The sequence below is a fragment of the Carassius carassius genome, chromosome 15 (genome assembly GCF_963082965.1).
Source record: "Carassius carassius chromosome 15, fCarCar2.1, whole genome shotgun sequence".
NCBI classification, from domain to species: domain Eukaryota; kingdom Metazoa; phylum Chordata; class Actinopteri; order Cypriniformes; family Cyprinidae; genus Carassius; species Carassius carassius.
In genome coordinates this window covers 13,359,482-13,381,335 of record NC_081769.1, presented here as the reverse complement: position 1 = coordinate 13,381,335, position 21,854 = coordinate 13,359,482, and the positions used below count along the sequence as shown (strand labels likewise).

General features: G+C 35.5%; 1 protein-coding gene across 2 annotated transcripts; it reads right to left on the bottom strand.

Moving 5' to 3' along the window:
* Positions 1-9,962: 9,962 nt before the first annotated feature.
* On the bottom strand, positions 9,963-14,433 carry uts2r3 (urotensin-2 receptor 3). 2 transcript variants are annotated; one of them, XM_059567004.1, is made up of 2 exons: positions 14,231-14,433; positions 9,963-11,598 (listed from the first exon to the last, which is right to left on the bottom strand). In XM_059567004.1, exon 2 carries the CDS (start codon positions 11,445-11,447, stop codon positions 10,302-10,304), a length of 1,146 nt encoding a protein of 381 aa, XP_059422987.1. In that variant the 5' UTR covers positions 11,448-11,598; positions 14,231-14,433; the 3' UTR covers positions 9,963-10,301. The 2 variants fall into 2 exon arrangements, with proteins under 2 accessions (XP_059422987.1, XP_059422988.1); XM_059567005.1 differs by having other exon boundaries at positions 9,963-11,595.
* Between the last annotated feature and the right edge of the window lie 7,421 nt (positions 14,434-21,854).

Below are 21,854 nucleotides of genomic sequence, written 5' to 3'. Positions count from 1 at the left end.
TTTTCATAGTCAACGTACAAAATGTAGAACAGAGAAAAAAAAGACAAAGCAAAAACCTAATATGTGATATTGGTGAGAACAAGAAAAAACAGCTCTGCATTTTGCCAATTATTCATGAAGTTGTCATTTAGTAGTCCTTGAAGTTCACTATAATAAAAACTACACCATAAGAAATTAAAACCACTTTTGATAAATGGGTTAAACCGATCATGCATCATGTTATGCATGTTGTTTTAGACAGGCTGCTATAATCAAAAAATACTTGATCATCTTACAGTTATGTGCAGGTAGTCTCTGAATAAATGAATCATGGGTGACTGCTGCTGAACGGGGTATTTTTTCTGCATTTCACCAATTTCAGCATAAAGTGTCATATCATCTAACAAAACAAATCATTTTTACCCACTTATACTTAATGAGTGCAACAAGTGGAGCACTTTGGTATATTTTTGGAGCATTGGTTCAGGAACTATTTTTCTCATTCATTTTACCCATAGGAATTTTTGTTTAGGAGTTAGAAATAAAATCTGGATTCACAGCTTTTTATGCACCTTGTCTTCTGTTTGCTGTTACACAGTACACCTGTACAAGCACTTGTCCTCCTATCGTGCCCCATAGACCTACAAACAAAATAGAAAAGAGATCTAACTTTTTTGACCTTTCCTATTTGACCATATATAACTTGCCTTGTGTGAACTCGGTCCTCCCATGAGTATAGGTGCACTGGGGCATTTTTCTGTCAGCATTATCTTCTCATTTATTTTGTCTGTCACATTCTGATGAAACAAACACCATAAAAATAAAAAAACACACTACATATTACAGCGGTTAACTATACTATAAAGCAAAAACCAGCAACTCTAAAAGAAATGTTGTAGCAGTTACCATTTTTGATTTCATAAACTAACAATACCATTCAGTTCAATATGGCATGATCAAAGGAAAAGTTTAACTTACCCCACTTAAACAATAGTAAACAATAAATATTCAAGCTTACCTGAGCCCAAAGCGCGATGTCATCCACAACATGAGTGACATCCATCAGTTCCACTGGATCACTAAAAACATAATTCATTGATCAAACATTAGCTCGAAGGCAGCGTTAAACCCATGAGAAAAGATGCCACTTACATGTTTCAGGCTGAATCACTGACTGATCCATGATATTTGCCTGAAGTCAACAACATGGCAGACATTATACTAGAAGTTTTAGCTTTCCGCTGGCTTCTAACTTTTAGTTTTATTTTGAATATGAAGACTTACCAACATTTAGCGACCTGCTACTGAAATGTCCCTTGATAGTCCACATATCGGTCAAAATCGGTCAATTGCGGTTTGTTAAATTTTTTTAAGTTAAATTGCTTGTGTATAGCCAAAAAATATACTGGTAATAATGCAAACTGTTCAGTTTTAAGAATGAGTAAAGTCACCAAAGTTGAATTAACTTAGATGTCAAGTTGTCTTGTCTTTTTATATGCAAATATTTCCACTGGGTAATATTTTATTTTGAACTACAACTGAACATTAATTTAGGTAAATGTAAATCCCAGGGAACACATGATAGTAGAAAATTGTTAGCCTGAATGCAATGTAAGTCGCTTTGGATAAAAGCGTCTGCTAAATGCATAAATTAAATGTAAAACAACAATTAAGAACCTTAATACAAAATCAAATAAAATAAAATCTTGTTTTTGTATTATGCGAACAACTCGATATTATAACTCAAATCTTTTCAATTAATCATTTGAATCAATCTGAACTAAATGATAAAGAATAATAATCCAAGCAACTTCACAAATCAACATCCGAAAACTGAATGAGCCAATAATTGATGCATGAAATTGAGACACATGCAATTAAACACTCTTACTGAAATCTTCTTATTGATACAACTTTAATATGATAAACAGCAATATGCGCACAAATATGTCTTCGAAAGAATCGATTTGCGAATTTTAATTGAAATAATATTGGTATTAAGTATGTTCCTGTAAAAATAATACATGATGTTGCTGTAAATATAATATAATATAATATAATATAATATAATATAATATAATATAATATAATATAATATAATATAATATAATATAATATAATATAATATAATATAATGCTTAACATATCCATTCATTAGGTTATAATGGTTATTTTGATATGATATGGTCAGTATGATACAGTATAAATGATAATACATAATGCAAATAAGTATTGAATTTAGTTTTTGGGACAAATTATTATAGCCATGTACAACATCTAACTCTTGTCTTACAATTTGCAGAAACATAAAGCTCTAACTAAACTAAATATAACTCTAAACTAGGCTATATATATATATATATATATATATATATATATATATATATATATATATTTTTTTTTTTTTTTATGTCAAACTATTTTACTATTCTCAGTAATAGAGGAGCTAAGCAAACAGTATGATACAGAGTTACAACTATTTGTACACTTTTAGATTTTTCATTCTAGCAAATGCTTTTGGTCCTTTTTCTTACACCTGAGCAGCAGCAAGATCATGATTTCATGGAAATGGAAATATTGTTTTAACTGAATTTACATTTCTGTAACAAGCATCTGCTATTGAGCAAACTACTGTTCCAGATGATACTTACTGGTTGAGCTGATTGGTTAAGTATTGTATATAAATTTTTTATCAATGATATTGATAAGATACTCTTTTGAGAGGACTCATATGTATGTGTCCACCCCCAGATACATTCTCCTTCAATGTGGACACTATGAAGCATGAAGATGACACAGATTGTTGGTGCTATAGCAGCATGCAGCAGGTTTCGGAGATGTCTGTGGATGTTGACACTTTCTCTCAACAAACTGAAAGAAGAAACTGATCTTTACTCTGGAAATGGCAAGTAATCTCTCACATTGTTATATGAATTTAATATGAATGACTTATTGATAACCAGAGAAGTGGGATATTTTGTGACAATATTCAATAAGAACAAAAATATTCAATAAGTATTTTTAAGGATGCACTAATTAAAATCCTGTTTAGATGTTAATATTTATTTTGAAAATTAATTTTAAACACTTCAAAACTACAGTATGAACAAATAAACTTTAGTTATAAATTAGCTTAAGATCATATTTAACAGTGTTATTGTATTATTTGTGTTTTTAAAGATTAAGCAAATATAACCTAAAATTAAGAAATAGGGCTGTCAAATCGATTAATTGTAATTAATCACATCGAAAATAAAAGTGTGTGAGTGTACTGTGTATATGTATATATAAATACACACACATACACATATTTAAGAAACATTAATATGTATATTCATATTTATATATGATTTATACTATATATAGATTACAAACATATATTACATACAGAGTTTGAAATTAACCTTTTCACTTACCAGCCAATTTAGCTAAAAAAAATGTATAACCTCAACTAGCCACCCCCCCCCGCCCCCAAAAAAGCAACAATACAGAAATAAACCAGATTAACAAGGTCACAAGTTCATATATAAATATATTTATTATACAATTTATATATATAAAGGTTAAGACTTTTTAAGACCTTTTTAAGTAATACAATTAATACCATACAGTTCAGTTACAGGTTTTCACACAAGCAAAAAGTTTTCTCCACACATTCCAGCCTTTAAAACTTTTTTTATATAAAGGGATGATTCAAAAGTATCAATTATTTATTACATTACTTTAAACAATTATTGCCAATTAATTTGTATATTAATTTAATAGCATTTAAATATATCCTAATGTCTTAATTGTTTGATTTTTAAAATGCATTAACTTCTTGTTGATCCACTGGTTCACATTTACAAGTGAGTGTTTGCTGCATAAAAATATGGGTTGATTTTCTTAGTGGTCTGCACAAAAATAGCAGAGGGGCTTATTGAAAATGCAGATTCATCCTCTGCCAGCAGGAGGCGCTTTTGGAGTGGAAGAATACAGCAGTTTCCATGGTAACAGCTGTACAGCAGCAGCTGACTTTAAAACTGGAGTGCTCATATTATTCAATGAAATCACAGCCTTTTTAAGTTTTATTATCACATTAAGCTATATTGCTGGGACCAAAGTGCAATGACATCAGGAGAGTTCAACTGGACAGTAAGAAAATTATTAAGAGAATTAATTATTAAGAGAATATTTTTTTTGCATAGTGAAGGGTGTGTACAGCTATGTAAATGTGCTGCACAATTAGGCTGTATTTAACATATCATGATTCCTCACGAGTTCAGTATTTGCGCTAAATCTGCGCAGATTTGGCTTACATTGATTTCCCCGAGAATTTAGTGAGTTAAGAAAAGTTACCCGCCAATTAATCGATTTGACTGCCCTATAAAAAAATAAAAATAAGTAAATAACCAATAATGACAAATAAATTAAAATACTATTCCACATATACCTTCAGAGAGTCTTTTACAACCTCTCAGAAGTCAAATGTTCAGGAAGATGACATTTTTTTTTTTTTTTTATAATGAGATGTCATCTAGTTCACTTAATATAAATCTTTAAAAACATTATTTAACAACACAGTAAATATCAATTCATTTAATATCCAGCTGTACAATTTTCAAGCTCTATAATATTATGATACTAACAATTTATTCACTAACAATTTATTTTGTGTTTAATTTTTCAATTATTTAGACAATATTTAGAATAAGTCCATAGTAATACTTCCTCCAGTTAAAAAGTCCCCTGTTGTCCTCATCCATCAAACCCAATGATATATTTGTTTAGAGCTGTTTTGGACTGTTTTCCCTAGTAAATGTAAATACAACAAATAAAATTATTACATTAAACAAAAACAAAAAACTTAACAATATTCCCAAGATATTCCAATTAGTGTGATACAGTACAGTATAGTACACTACATATTAATTATTTTCAGGAAACTGTAAAGAGGAATTATGGACTTTAGGGGAAGTAGAACTTATTCACTAAAAATTATCTGTGTTTTAAATGTATTACCATGAATAAGAAGTGGTCAAAATGTACAGTTCATCTAGGAGACCAGCTCAGAAAATGGCTCATATTTGTATTTTTTTAATTATTATTACACTGTACTTCAACACCATTCTGAAGGATTTATATGGAGAGTGAAGATGTTTCATTCAGTTTATTGACAAATTTATTATGGTGCTAGAGAGTGTTTACCTTTACATTCTTATCTTTTGTGTGTGTGTGATTTTTTATTTCATATACATTTTAAGCCTTAATTTCATGGTGAAATCAATTTAGAGACTCTATGAAAGGCTAAAACAATTAAGGAGTGATTTTCAGGTGCTGTCAGTTACATCAGACCACAAGGAGGTGCAATATCTCTACAAAAGCCCCAAGCATTATACAGTACAGCTGATAAGTTGTATTGCAGTGTCCATACTACAAGTCCAGTATTGAGAATTTTTGTCCGTAAAACCTAGAAATAAGTTTTCAAAAGCTGAGAAGTGTAATATAAAGTATGGCATGAAATTAAGACTTCTTAGTCACTAATCAAAAGTCTACACAATTATATTATTTTAACCCTGCCTCATTGTACAGAGTGTCATGTTCTTGCATTCATTGGATCATTCTCAAAAAGCATGATCATCAGGTTTGGCGAGAGGTGCAGACATGGCATTTTTACAGTTTTGCTGGTCAGAACCAGACTGTGAACAGTGGCTCTGATGTTCATTTATATAACCTCCAGCCTCCAAAGTACTCAAGCCAGGGTCTGGCCTGATCTTGGCGGCTGACATGGATGTGTGAAGACAGGGATTGAGGCAGGAGACGGGTGCTTTACGGCACCACAGCCCCATGGTCTACAAAGAGACACTTGTATTGCTGGCCTCTTCTGTTTGTTGGCAGTGTAAGACAGGTTTTCAGTCACATCTGCAAGATTTGCAACGTGCTGACATAAACGTTCTGGTGTATGTGTGTGAACATAAGTTATGGTAATAAATCAGCACCCTTGAGCAAGTCATTGTTGGTTGTTTCTTGCTTCAAGCATCTTTGTAAGCTGTCTCAAATAAACGTTACAAAAACTGATCAAATGCATCATACTATACATCATATCATACTTGATGACCAATGGCCCCATAAGTATTTGGCACTTCATAACTATTTATCTTGTCAAATTGATAGCTTATTCATAAACTCCCGCTGTCTTGTTTATATGTGTAGGTTGTAAACATATGTGAAGGTGGACCTTCATGCTTTTTCTAAAAATCATGTTTCCTTATGAACCACGTTGTACGAATTCACCTCATAAATTATTTTTTTCTCATTAAATTGGGTTGATTTGGACCCTTAAGCTTCTGATTGGCTGTATTGTGTTGCGTCATGCTCCATTTTGGCGTTCATTACATACAAAGCACACATTTTTATTTCTGTAAAATATATTACTAGAAGAATGCCTGTTTTTTTCAGTCAAGAATCAATTTTGCTTCGCAAAATGATTCAAAGCACTCAGAACATCTGGCTGAAGCCTTGTAAATGCAACAAGTAAAAACTCAGTAAATATCAAAAGTTTTATGACTTTTTATCAACTTTAATTACCTTACATTTTATACTGGCTCATTCATGAGTTCACTGATCAGCTGTAGGAATCCTCATTTACTCAAATCAGGTTTATTTTCATCTCAAAGCATTGATTTGTAAGGTTTGTGAAGTTTAGAAGCTTCTTAACTTGTGTTTCCTACCCCAAACTTTGATATTTTGTTTGCAATTACAAGCATATATTTAGGGGCAATTGTATAGGCTATTCTTTAACTGCTCTTAAAGAGGGGAAGAGGGATAGAAAGAGCAATGGGTGTACAAAGAAAGAGAGAGAGAGAAACCAGATGGGAATTTTGAATTTGAGTCTGTGTATGTGTATCTTAGAGAAAGGGAGCCTCTTATTCTCTCTCAGCAGGAGCTTGGCCTAAACTTCGGCCTAGTCTCGTCTGCCCAGCAGGAGACTTTCCTGAGCTGACTGCCCAAGGGAGGGGCACCTGCCCCTGCCACAAACACTGCAGCACAGGCAAGGGAGCGTGAGGATGGAAAGACACTCAGGATTCCAGGAACAGGAACATGTGTTGGATTTATGAAGCACGCAGGTAACACAAAACGATGCAGTGAAAAAAAAAGAAAACTATTTCCCCCATACGTACCTCTGAGGTCTGTCTTACTGCTGCCTCCTTCAAAACGAAAGGTTTCTCTCTGACACAGTCGCAGCGGTTATTGTTGGAAACCTCAACTATACCAGCTCTTGGTGACTACCAATATAAACTGACAGCTTATGGATTTGCTGCCCTCCTTCATGGCAATATTTTCCACTGTTTGGGTTTGCTGGATACTAGCATATGTCTGAAGTTTATCACATGCTCAATCATTCAGACCCTCTTGAGAGAGAACAACGGAGAGAGGGTCCGAGTTTAAGACCCCAGACTCCTCCAGCTGAACTTGAGTATTGTCATTAAACTATGCGGCACAGAACATTGCCCAGAAGACTTCATGTTAAATACTATTAAATGAATCTATCATCCCTGCAACCTAAATTAAAGGACCAGTTCTTCTCGTGAATTAACATTTACTTACCTCATTCTGACCTCTTATATTTTCCATTTCTTTTGTTAAACACAAAATGTTATGTTTGGCAAAATGTTCAAGCCTCTCTTTTCCTTACAGTGAAACATTGATTTATACTGCCAATCTCCAAAAAAGCAATATAATCTCACAGGAGTTATCCATATGATTAATGTGCTATATTTCAAGCTATATGGTAACTCTGTGTGAAAAACTGACCCAATTTTAAGCCATTATCCACTGATAATCTTCCCCGTCATTGAACATTGAAATAGCATATGGCTTCAGCAGACTTTAAATATAATGACTTAGTCTTAAGAGCTATTTTCAAGGAACTTTTTTGGAAGCTTATTAATCATTCCATTTTACTTGTTTGGAAGACAGAAGCTCAGACACGCTGCTTAAAATACACAGGAAATAATACATGGTTGCAACAACGTGGGGTGAGTAAATTGTAAACTATCATTTAATGTATAAAAATAACTAGATAAAATATGCACGCCAAACCTGTTTTTCACAGGTGCAGTGTGGATGAGTGGGACAAACTGAGCCATATTGAGAGGACATCATTTATGTCTTTCAACGGTCACTCTATGAGGTAGGAACATGTACATATAACTCCTTCAATGTGCTCTGATGTTCCTCAGGTAAATGGAAACACATGCCCAAGGAAAATGAAAAGAGTATAGAGAGGTGCACACATCAGGTCCTCATGGAGTCCCATGTTAGATGGCGTTCATCCAAACTACATCATACAGACTGGGTGGATGAGTTAAACCAAACGAGGAGAACATCAGTGTTGTATAAAAATTGTGCTTAAACACAGATTACAGTAGGTGTTTGATGATTAATTGTTTATGTATCCAGATTATCTATCTCAGGGTGTCCCACATACATTTGTCTTTAAAAAATACCTTCCATAACTGCCAAGTCCCAAAAAGATCCCCAAGGAGCTAAGGACACCCCATGACACCCAGACAGAAAGGTCTGCAGTATTTTCAACAATATTTGTTCATGTGCGTCACAGAGCAGCAGGCAACCACAAACCAATACAGTGCTGCCATTCAGCAATACGCATGAATTTCACACAGTGCAAAAACAAGATTTCTTCTGGGTAGTCTGTAGTTGTCTATGATGATGTCAATATGTCACAAACAGCATTACCAAGTTTGCTAACCTCGCATGAAGGCGCACACACATTTGTGTGTCAGTTTCAGAAAGTGCAAAAAAGCTGATACAGACTCAATAAGGCTCATATTATCCAATGAAAACACAGTCACATCCAAGCACTGCAGTGCAATACACACACACCCCATGCAAGACCCACAAAAAACTGAATGCTAGCAAAAGCATAGTCTGCCAATGCAGACACATAAATGAATGCTTCCTGAATGAAAACCATATTTCATTTTATTTCATTTGCAGTCTCTCTTGTTCTTTTCTGTGTTTTTCTCTTTATCTCTTATTAATTTCTCTCACATTCCCTCTCTCTTCACTGAAAAACTCACTCATCTGCTATTGTAATAAGGAGAGTATTGCTTTACAGTGTTACGTTTCTGCAGTATCATTTAGGCAGTGGGGTTCTTCAGGTCAGGAAATCTTCGAAAACTTCCCAAAGGACTCACTTAGTTCATAAACCATTCCGCTGGGGTTCTTGCATAGAATATTTCTTTATTGCATATTATGATAAGCACCAGATTTCATTTACAGATTATTTCAGGCGAGTTTTCTTGTGCAAAGCAATGCATTATTTAACAGGAAAACATAACAAATATAAAACAGATATGCCAGGATTTTTTTTTTTAATACAGTATGATTTAACATTTCAATATTTTTTTTTAGATATACAGAAATATTTCTCTATTGTCCATTAACATGCATAAACAAGAAAAGGGATGTAAATGGAACAAATGTGTCAAGATGTGCTACTGGGGAAAAAAAGTATAATTTTAAGATTTTCTAAATTTTGTTTAAAATCACATAATTCATTTAATAATAAAAAAAGACAAATTAGTCATATAAGGTGCCAATTAATACACAAAGTCAGTACTATAACAGATCTGTTGGCTAAAAATGAGGTTTTAGTTGAGAATAATGAAGTACCTCATGGAGAACGTAATGTCCTATTGGAGAATGGGAGATTGTGTACCTTGGCTTCATGACAGAAGTGATTTATCCTCCTCAACAGAGCAAACTCTGACACGTCCTTTAGCTTTGAGCCAAATCTTTACTATGTAATTTCTCCTTTGCACTTAGACTAATAAACCAATTTGGTATTTAAATGGTTCACACCTGTTGTCAGACCATCCCGGGGCAATTCATCCTGACAAAGCTTGTTTGTCCCTTTCAAGTTGCCCCATAAAACAGATGTTTCGCACATTTTAGTCCACTAATATTAAATAGCAGTTTGACCAGAATTGTTTGGTTTCTGCTTCAAAGGTGATGAACCCTAAATATTTCAGAAACACTTTCATAAGAACTCGTCACTTAGTATTTCATTTTGGACTGCAGGGACCTTAATACACTATGCTGGTCAGATTATCTATAATTATAGATGTAGTCCAGGGGGCAGAGAAGGTACACCATCATTGCCTTGGATTACAGAGTATTACTATTTGCACAACACATGTGTAAAGCTATAATCGTTAAGCCCTTAAGAACCAAAATTAGTAATCTGTTTAATAAAGATAACTATGCACAGTCTTACTGGTCATGGGCTGCATGGGGGACAAAAAAGTGGGCAGCTGTTATTGTTGTTCAGAGCTGCCCTTGTGACAAAGTGGGGCAGCCGCACTTATGGTCTTCCTGCTGGTCCGCCTGCGCTTGCCTGTCAGCAGTGTGTAGAAGAACGGATTCACACATGAGTTCCCATAAGTCAACCCTGTGAGGATGCGATTAATGGTCACCTGCGTGCCCACCGGCACCACACGCAGAACCTCAGGTCGGTACAGTGGTAGAAGCTGCCAGATCCAGAATGGAAGGAAACAAGCCCAGAAAGTCAGCACAATCCCCAGGATGAGGAGCAGGACTTTAGGGCGAGGTGCACGGGGTGGGTAGGCGTTGCCCCCTCCGACCCAAGCTGGTTGCGTCTGAGATACCCAGTAGAGTCTCCCTAAAGCTGCATACAAAGCTCCGATGGCCAGTCCTGGGCCTAGGATGCTGGTGCAGAAGAGCACACTGAGGTAAGCTTTTGAACTCTGTTCATCCCAGGCGGGAACGCACAACTTGCCTTCATGGTTCTCTCCATCTTCCAGGTGCAGAGTGATCATCATGGGCAAACTGAGAGCCACGGCAAAACCCCAGGCCAAAGCGACCCTCAGGAGTCCAGAGGAAGGTGTGGACGAGGCTGCCAATGGATCGGCCACAGCTCGATACCGATCCAGGCTCATAGCAGTGAGGGTGAAGATGCTTGCATGCATGGTGAGCAAGTCCAGGCTGAGTAGGAGCCGACAGCCTAGTTCACCGAAGGCCCAGTCAGATGCCAGGCTGTCGTACACAATGAAGGGGGCAGTGGAGAGGTACACCAGGTCTGCCAGAGCCAGACTCAGAACCTGCAGGTGGAGGGAAGAAGACGAGGAGGAGGAGGTGGGAGAGGAAGAGGGAGAGAAAGAAGGGGAGGAGGTGGCGAGGCAGGGGTAACAACAGGTAGGAGCGCTACGCCGCCTTCTTGACATCCTACGGCGGCGAATGAGAAGCCCTAGGGTGTAGAGGTTGCCAAGAATGCCCAGCAGAGAAAGAAGGGATAGGAAAAAGCAGAAGAGAGCTGTGGAGGCTACACTCGGGGATGGGGAGAGAGAAGGAGAGGACGAGGGAAGGGACAGGTTAGTGAGAAAGGGGAAGGTGTATGAAGGGGAAGGGGAAGAGGAAAAGGAAGTAGAGCCAGAGACGTCCATTTGTCCTGGACAGCAAGAGTCCCAAGATGAGTACCCGTCCGCTGAGAGAAGGAGCCCAATGGTAACTTCAGAAGAGTGTTTTAGAGTAACTAGCACTGAGCCCAGGTTATCAGGGAGTCCAAATTAGAAGGGGAGAGTTGTGAGTGGACTGCTTTAATGGGTGAGGTAGAAGAGAGAAACAAAAAAGAGAAAAGGAATTTTTTTATAAATTTTATAAACTTTTGCCTTTATAAAGTCTTTTTAACATCTCTACCTAGGTTGAGTCTGACAGGTTTAAAAAATGTATCTTTTAAGAGTGTTTTAAAGAAACTTTTCAGTATCAGACAAAAGTTACATGTTTGTCAGAGTGTGTTAATAGGCGCTTTTGAACGAATGTCATGTTGGTTTAAGGGGTAGTAAATATAGCAATAGCATGCTTAAGACGGAAAAACGTCAAAAGTACCCTATCATTATCACTTTATCGTAGATTTACACTTTTTTTTAAATAATTACGATAACTTCTATTTATTATTATCGTTCTTTTGTAAAAAGTCTTCAAGATTCTGAATTCATAATTTATGAAACAGAAATAATTGCGTGAAAAAAACTGCGCATGCAAAATAAATAGACAAAATAAATATTCACAGAAATAAGGCGACCCGTATACAATAATCATTTGAGGTATTTTTTTTTTTTTTTTTTTATTTTTTTATTACACCGAAATACACGAATAATAAAGACAGCAAATAGGGTTAATACAGGCTATGTATAGGCCTAACTAGACTAATAGCCTATTATTTTCAAATGATCCTTATTGTTTTTATTATTATAATTAATAGTATTATTGTTGTTGTTATTAGCCTATTATTATTATTACAGTTATTGGTCAAATATCCCACCATCACATGTAAAGTGCGCGATCATTTTCTTCACAAACTTTCGAAATTCCTGTCTGAAAAAAATAAATAATGAGAAACCCTTGCTTTGAATATGAAGAGTTTATTTGCAAAAACAAATAACTCCGTTTTTATTCATTTCCACGAATCATGTTTAATTTCTTTTTAATTATTATTATTGTGTTGTTATGTTTTTATTGAATTAGTTAGCTGTATTTTTAGTAGCTAGTTATTATTATTTAGTTTGATTAATATTAATTGAAGTGCAGGATAAAAAAAACCTTGATATTTGAAAATTTTTAGAGATATCTGTTTTTGCATATAAACTCTATATATAAGGTCTTTAATTCTTATGCAGCAGACGTCATAAAGCGCAAGGCTCTTGGGAATTCTATTCTTCATGACGGGTGTGAAGATCAAAGCCCTGCCGGGGGGCGCGCGGACGCTCGGGGGAAAGAATGTAGGTGGCACATGGTGACCCTGAGAGACGGGTTACGAGCTGCTGTTGAAGTGACCCACTGGCACAGGCACAGCACCCCTTTACCAGAGGGCTTTAAATAACACATTTCTTAATAGACTGACACAGCGACTGACAGATTTGCTAAAGTTAATTCTTTTTTTATTCAATACAAGTACGTTTTAGATAATCATAAAATACGCAGTAAGGCAATTTAATACACAAAACAATGATATTGTTCGTAATAAAACTAATTTTTGACCAATTTTAGGCACTGAGAGTTAACAGTGCCAAATGATTCCAACTCTCAGCATAGCAATTTTAGTTAATGTAATTTATTGTTTTCATAATATAATAATGTCGAACACGTTAGGCCTATATCTGCGCTGAATTATGAAGGGGAGATCGGGAATGTTGGGACACGTAGTGAGCTGTAACACTATCAGTGAGTAAAAATGAACGGCAGGGGTGACATCACTCATTGATGAGGTGACAGCAAAAGTATGTATTGCGTGTAGAACATTTAAACGTTTTACAGAGGGGAAAATTATACTGCGGTAAGAAAGTATAATGCTAATAAATATAAAAATAAATGTTAAATGACATAGCAGAAACGCATAGATTATCATGTGCTATTACTGTCATCTTGTTTAAACTGAATATAAGCTCAAATTCACACAAGCGCTTCACCTGTTAAAAATAAATAAATAAATAAATAAGCTAGTACCAGTTGACCAGACGGGGAGGACTGTAACACTTTCCATACTTCTATGCTTTAGGCTACCGAAAAACTGGACAGTGTCATTTGACAAACATAGCCTACACTGTTTGTTATGTTAGCATGTTTTATGGATTTCTCTATTTGTTTCCATGTTAGAGCCTACTCTAAGTTCTTTGTTTGTTTTATCTGAAATAAGTGAAATGAGTTTCGGTGTGCGATAATTATTTTGAACAAGTAAAATTAATAAGCACAATAAATTCATGTAGCCTAGACTATAGGCTTCAACATGTAAAACGTCGTGGCTTACTATTAACCCGATAGTGGGAGAGATTAAAAGAACACTCTTTTTACTTGACATGAATTTAGTTTAAAGATATGACTTCGTTGTAGATTTCTAAATTACATATAGCAGACAAATGTGGTGACATATAGCTAGCCTATCAAAGTTATCAAAACGCAAAAAAAAAAAAAAATGTCACAACACTTTCCGGTCGTCCCTTGTATTAATTCGAAATTAAAAGGCTTCATGGTTGTCGCATGTGAGAACGACATTTTCATAGACAAGACATCTGAGATTGTCATTTGTTATTCTGACATAATTTCTATATAAGAAACAAGACTGTAATAAATACAACAGTTGCTAATTTATGTAATTTATTTGACTAATATGCTAATAGGCTACTGTAACCTACCTAAACGATATTTTTTTATAATCCGAAAATCATCTTACCCTTAATTGAGTATTCAGAGATGGCATGTTCCATACGTCGACCTATATCCACACTTCAAGAGACGAAAATCCCACTCTGGGATATCCTAATTAAATTGTGTCTTTACAAGGTATAAATCAAGAAGCCCAGCGAGATGTTAATGTTCCTCTAAGGACAAACTTTAGGATGGTGTAGAATATCTCTGAGTCGCAGCCAGTCCACTCCTCTTCCTCTCACTCTTATGTTGTCTGAAGCAAATGAAGGAGGGATGAGGAGAATGTGCTGAAAGACTGAAGAAAGAAGGGTGTCTTTAACAAAAGACCCACACGATTATGAATTGCCTTGGATGGAGACAATTGATCTTCATTGGCAAAGGACTGAATGTGATTTAAGGATTTAGTCTATAACCCTGACTGATGTTTGTGGTGTTATCATTAACTTCTCTCTTGTGATTAGATACCTTCAGCTCATTCTTAACCAACACTTTTATGAGCGAAAAGTCAGTGCTTTGGGGCAGTATTTACTAGTGCCAAAAGCAATACAGTCAGTATACCATAGGAAAAACACTTGTAAATGTCAGAGAACGATATTTATGTCCACCATCCATCAAAGTTATTTGGGTTTGGGAGCATGCAAGGAACATTTTAGGAAGCATTTATTAGATAATTGTAAGAATTAAAACAACAAACATGAAAAGGTGCATGAAATGTTTTCAGTTACAGGTACTCGGAGGACAAATGAACATATTATTAAACCCATTATTTGAGGCTGAACTGAATCATGCGTGAAAAATGTTGGATGACATTTTGATATGCGTCACAATCCAAACCACAGCTGAGGCAGTGAAAACCATTTAATCACTTGAAATATTGTATCGCTCTCTAACGACCATACAGAAATACATAACCATTAATGGACAGAAAACGTTTCAGTGGAAAGACATTTTCACCTCCTTAGTCATGCATGGTGGTGATATCTTGCATTTCTGATCAGACTACAGTATGCTGTCCTTTAGGACCACATGAATGGATTCTTAAAGGGATAGTATACAAAAAAAGAAAGAAAAAAAAGTGATTTATGCACCTCGTATCATTTTAAACCTTTATGATACGTTCTTCGATGGAACACAGGAGATGTTTTGAAAATGCTAGTTTTTTGTCATACAATGAAAGTCAATGGGGTCTAATGTTGTTTCCGACTTCATGCACTGACTTGAACTACCCTGTCAGGAAAAAAAGGTACAAAAGCTGTCACTGGGTCAGTAACTTTTTAAAAGGTTCACTTTTGTACCTTTTAGATACTACTTTTGGTACTACAGTTCTTCTACAGTAATATAGAATAAGAGGGTCCGCCCCACAAAACAGTAAGATTTTTATTCACATAATATTTTAATTTCTTATTGATTTAAGCAGATTGTGTGCATTTTGGCACGTGTACAAAAGAGTCATTTGCACAATAACTAAATGCATATGGCTTGTTGATCAAAACTGATGAGTTGATTCTCAATAAAATTTCCAAAATTTTCAGAACTTCTAAACATTCTCTCATCGTGTCAGCCGTCTCATGCAAAACGATCCATCCAGTTATTAAAATCTGTCAGACATGAGTGTACAGTATATCCATAAATATCATGGACATGGAATGCCTAATTGCCAATTTGGCAAATGGAAAACCTTCTGGAAACTTTACCGAATTTTTAAAGACTTTCGGGAATCTTCAGAAATTTACAAATTTCAGTTCAGTTCCTTTGCCATTGTACTAAGAATCACAATCTTACCAATCAATCAAGTTTGGAAGCATATATATATATATATATATATATATATATATATGGAGTTTGTCCAGCACAATCACCATCATTTTTTAACAAGGAGGAACATCACAACCCTAAACAGCAGCAGCCACACCAGTGCTGTATAAATAAATTTATATTTGTACAGTACATTTATCTGAAAAATGTGTTACATGTAAACTGAAATTTCACAGTTGCTTGTTATGGAAGAGCAATAGGAAGAACTATTGTAAGAATGTGTGGTGGTGGTGTTAGCGGAAGACAATAGAGTGTGTACAAATTAAAAAGCAATGGTGAATTTTCAGTTGACGTAACACATTTCTACAAAAATAAAGGTACTGTATAAATAAAAATGTTCATTTTCTTTTAATGTACTACTTAATTGACTTTCCCCAATACATTCTTAACTCTTTGATGTGTTACACAGTCAAACCTGACATTCTTGTATCCTATAAAATCAGCTTGTCAACAAAAGAAAATTTAGCATATAACAAATATGGAATAAAATTGCATATAACAAAATGAAATTTGCATATAATAAATATTTTTATGCTGAAAAAGCATCTAAAGATTTTGACCAGCATGGCTTACACAATGACAAAAACTATTTTTATGGTGGTTTTGAAGCATTGCTCTTACAGTTAAATTTTGTACAAAGCGATTCAGGAAGACTCTAATATGAAGCTTTACCAATATGGACCCTTTAGGTACAGGGTGTGCCTTTTGAAAACTATTCCAGTGACTGAGAATGCCTGGAAAAACTATTCTTTAAAATATCTTCTTTTGTACTCTACAAAAGACTGAAAATCCTGCAGGTTTGGAATGACATGAGGGTGAATAAATGATGACAGAATATTAATTTTTTAAGTAAACCATCCCTTTGAACTTTTGTTAAACCTAGAAGGGAAACAAAAAATTGGGAAAGTGATACTTGAGCTCCATACAGTTTTGATTATGGTGACTGGTTTTCCTTTGTTTTTATATAATTTTGGTCGGAATGTATAATCCACATAAATACCAAAATCGCGTTAGATTCTAACTGGGAAAATAAAATAAAATAAAATAAAGTTATTTCACGTAACCGAGATTTATTATACAGAATATCTATTAATGTTAATTTATTTCAATTATTTATAAAGTGATCTTGAATGAGCTCTACTGTTTCTAGATCTTTGAAGCACATGAGCAGTTGGGTCAGCAGACATATGTTCTTTCCTGTAAGATGAATATGACTCATAAGATGAAGGAGGTCCAGGGTAAAGCAACAACCGGCATAAATTACTGCCTAGTGAGAAAGAAAGAGTAATAGAGTGAGAGAAAGAGACAGACAGAGAGCAAAAGTTATAACCCCGTCTCTTTGTGAGCTACTGACACCAAATTCAGCGCTGCACTGCGTGCCAACACACATCTACACGAGGCCAACACACACATATCTGCTCATCTACAACACTCCCGCCAACACACACACCGCAGACACACTTCAACTTAACACCACCTCTGAACACCCGATACGGTCAACACTCAAACACATCTAATCAATGAAGTAAGAAGAGTATGTGTGAAGTTGACTGCAAGAGACCAGCAGCCAACTGGCTCATCATAGCAGTCTATGGAGCTTCTGCTTAATGAATTAACTCTTCAGTATTTTTCAATACACTTATTTTGTGACCGCAGTAAAATAAGTGGAAATGAAGGCATTTGAGTCACGAAAATATACACTCAAAGACTGAACTACTGTCAGACTGCTAAAGTTTTGCGAGAGTTAAAATATACTTATAGAGCTTAAAAAGTGTCAGACCACTTTTCTTCAGTCCGAAATGGTTATTTTGTAACACTAAATTCATACTTTTAATACTGCACTGTGATGTCAAGTTGTATGAAATGTATGCAACCACATGTTAGTTGTTCAGTAATATGAAAATATGTTGGGTATTATGAAGATTTTAATATAATTAGTTTTTGATCTTTTTAAGTTGCTGTTTTTTTATTTCTTTTATTATAAGTTTTTTTTCACTTTTCAAATTGATAATTTAATTGCGCTCCTGTTAATTGCACTCAGGTGTCTTCACTTGTTAGTCATTATCCTCCCTATATTAACCAGTCCTTTTCTGTTTGTCTGCATGGAGTCCTTTCTTTCCGTCACCCAGTTTCCTTGCCTTCCGAGTTCCTCGTCTTCCGAGTTCCTGTTCCAGTTCCTATTCCTGTTTATTTGTTTGTTTAGATGGATTTTTGGTTTTGACCCCTGCTTGTTGATTTTGTATTTGGATTACCCATTAAAACCCCTCTGTTACGATCGGAGACCCAGGGAAACACAGGAGACAAGAGATCCAATCGCAGTGAGGGGTTTTAATGGGTAATCCAAATACGAAATCAACAAGCAGGGGTCAAAACCAAAAATCCATCCAAACAAACAAATAAATAAACAGGAACGGGAACAGGAACTCGGAAGGCGAGGAAACTGGGTGACGGAAAGAAAGAACCCCATGCAGACAAACAGAAAAGGACTGGTTAATATAGGGAGGATAATGACTAACAAGTGAAGACACCTGAGTGCAATTAACAGGAGCGCAATTACTGTGATGAAGGGACAAGGCTTTGTGGGAATTGTAGTGCCTACGGTGAGGTGACAGAAACAGAGACCAGACAGCGTGACACAGTTCTTCTAAAATCAGTTTTTAACATTTTAAAACTGCAGTGGAAGTTAAGATAACCAGTGAATAATTTTTATTTCAGTCTGTTACTCTCACAAGCTATCATACGGCTTCAGAAAACCTTGAATATGATCTAAGTGTATGGCATTTTCAAGATTTCTTTGTTTGGTTTAAATGGGTAGTACAATCAACAAAATTTATATCCTGTCATCATTTAGCTTTTCCAAGATTGTATTACTTTTGGAACACAAAATAGGTTTTATTTTTTTTTTTTTTTATTAACAATGAAAATCATTGAGACCCAGTGTTGTTTTGGACCCCGCTGAATTTCATTTTCTTGGACAAACATAGTTAAAATATTATTCTAAATATCTTTTGTAGCAGCCAAGGTCACTATGAACTTCTGGAAAAGAACTTTACGTTGCTTTATTAAATTGTTGTAAATAACAGCACACCGGTTTGGAACAAAGTGAGGGGGAGTAAATAATAAAAGGATTTTAATGTTCATATTATGCGTGTTGAGGCATTAAACTGATAATCCTTTCTCAGACCACGGCTGTGTTGGTCTAAAATGGGTTCTTACTCTTGTGTGAAGTCTGCAGGATTTAGAGAGGTGATCTGGGCTTAGCGTGTCCCAGGCATGTGCTGTATATTTGAGAACACAAGATGGACAGAGACAGGCACCAGGGCCAAGACGAGAAGAAGGGCAACATACCTCTCCCTGCGGGGTGTGTGGAATTTCAACAAATACCTGGCACAGGCCTGCCAAAATAGGCAAAGAAGAGAGAGATTAATAGAAAGAGAGACAGGCGGGACAGAGACCAAAAAGCAAGAGAGAGACAGAACGTTTGTCTGATGTCTTAGTAAAGAAAAAAAAAACAGACCTGATGTGACAAAGATGAAAATACAACAAAAGCATCATCCTTACCTAGGAAAATATGATGTAGATATATATATAGATAGATAGATAGATAGATAGATAGATAGATAGATAGATAGATAGATAGATAGATAGATAGATAGATAGATAGATAGATAGATAGATAGATAGATAGAGTTGGGGTTTTGTGTAAATTTTGTTTACTTTAATATTTTCTCATTTGAATGTTCCTCATTTGGAAGTGAAAACATTTTTGAAGGGTTTCCAAATCAAGAACATTAATCATGCAACTGCTTTTAAATTTTCAGGTTAACATTGCCCTTTTCAACCCCTCATAAATTTCTGAATAAAAAGACATTCTCATTTCTCACTGATTGCTGGCGTGAGGCTTCTGTGTAGATTAACACATCAGATTTCCTGGTGGTCTTGATGTCTAAAGCTTAAGGGTAAGGTCCTGCCCTTCCCAGGGTGTCTGCCTTCACATCAAAGGGATCATAATTGCCAGACACACTTGCCCAGCCCCACGAGACCCCATGTTGAACCTGCGTGTGTGTTTCTGTGCTGTGCCTGTGCACAGGGGGTTCTAACAAAAAACAATCTGATTATGGTACATTGACATAAATAATCACAGACCCTTTAAATGGCTGTGAACCGCCCTTGTGCTTTGCTTACATTATGTTAATTAATTCTCCAAAGTCTTCATCAGCCTATTGAGAGATTGCCCACTTGTTTGACTTCTCCGTACAGCAGATTTAATTAAATGGGCGGACATTTTTGCGCATAATAAATGGTTTTGTTTCCCTGCAGACTGATTAGTGGAGCTCAAGATGAAATACTGATCCTCCATCTCTGGTGTTGACGTTTATAGTCACGTCACTTTCAGTAGTCCTCTGTAATAAAGACAAAAGACTGACATTCCTCCAAAACAGTCTGATTAATGCTCGACTTGCATGTTAATTAGATGCATCGAAAATCTTTAGACGTTCTTTTGCTGTATCTATGCTTCAAGTACCATGCATGTTTACGCACATACACGTCTGTTTTTATCAATTCATAATTTTGACCAAAAACTTGATCAGTGAGCAAAGCAGGCAGACGTAATATCACACAAGCTGTTATTCACAAGCAACACTCAAAGTACCATCACTAAATGAATCAGTGGTTTTGAATTAATAGGTTATGTGAATAATTCAATGACTGTTGGGGAGTAACTAGTTACATGTAACCGCATTGTGTGCATTTGTTTGCACACAGCATAAATGTAACTGTAATCTGTTACAGTTACTGAGAAAAGTGTGTAATTACATCTGAATCATTTTTAAGCTAGTTATATAACATTAATTCGTTGCTTTGCATTTTTTAATGTGCACAATGCCTCATTCCAAATGTAATCAGTTACATTACTTTAATAAATTAATTGAAATAGTCACTACTAATTACATTCTGAATAGGGAGATTTGTAATCTGTAACCTAATGCGGTCCGTGTAGTTTTGCATCCATTAATTTTTCACTTTTTAACCATGAAAAAAAAAAAAAAGGAATGGCTGTTGTCTTTTTAAAATGCAGTGCTGAAAAACGGAATTGAAATTAAAATTGTACACAAAATGCTGCCCTAAGAAAAGTTAAATATTATATGTTTTTGTCTTTTTGAAAACTTTAATAAACATGTGAACAATGCTCAAATTAATATAGAAAACTGTCAATTTTAACCAATTTTCTTTTGCAAAATAAGAAAGTGGTTCATTTGACAAAGCCTAATCATCACTGCAGAATCCTTTACAGAGCTTTCGTCATGAAATTATATTTTGGGGTAGCCTATAGTTTTTCAAATTGTGTGATATTGGAGAGGACCATGCATGGTTGCTGAAAGAACATAGATCACATTGTGTTAGAGCACTACAAGGATTTTGTCATGTCCGCTGTCTGATCACCCCGTTCTTCAGTGTGTGTGTGTTTTTGTATATGTCTGCATTTCGTGTGCACATGGTGTTTTGTTTTGGTTTTGATCGTTCGTCTTGCACCTATCAGTGGCGTTCCTCCCTCCCCCTCATTACTACAGTTTCCGCTTCTAATTGTTTGACTCCACTCACCTGAATTCAATGTCTGTCCATCTCTTGCTCTATTTATTCCCATCTGTCGCGCCAATCGGTGCCAGATCGTTGTTCTACTATAGTCCATGTGTAGCCATTCTGTCTAGTCTTGTTCTGTCGTGCCATTGTCTGCTGCTACTGGTTTTGTTTTGTTTTCTATTTTTTCCCCTCCCTCATTTCCTAGACCGGGCACCTAAGAAAAAAAAAAAAGTATATCTAAATTAACAATA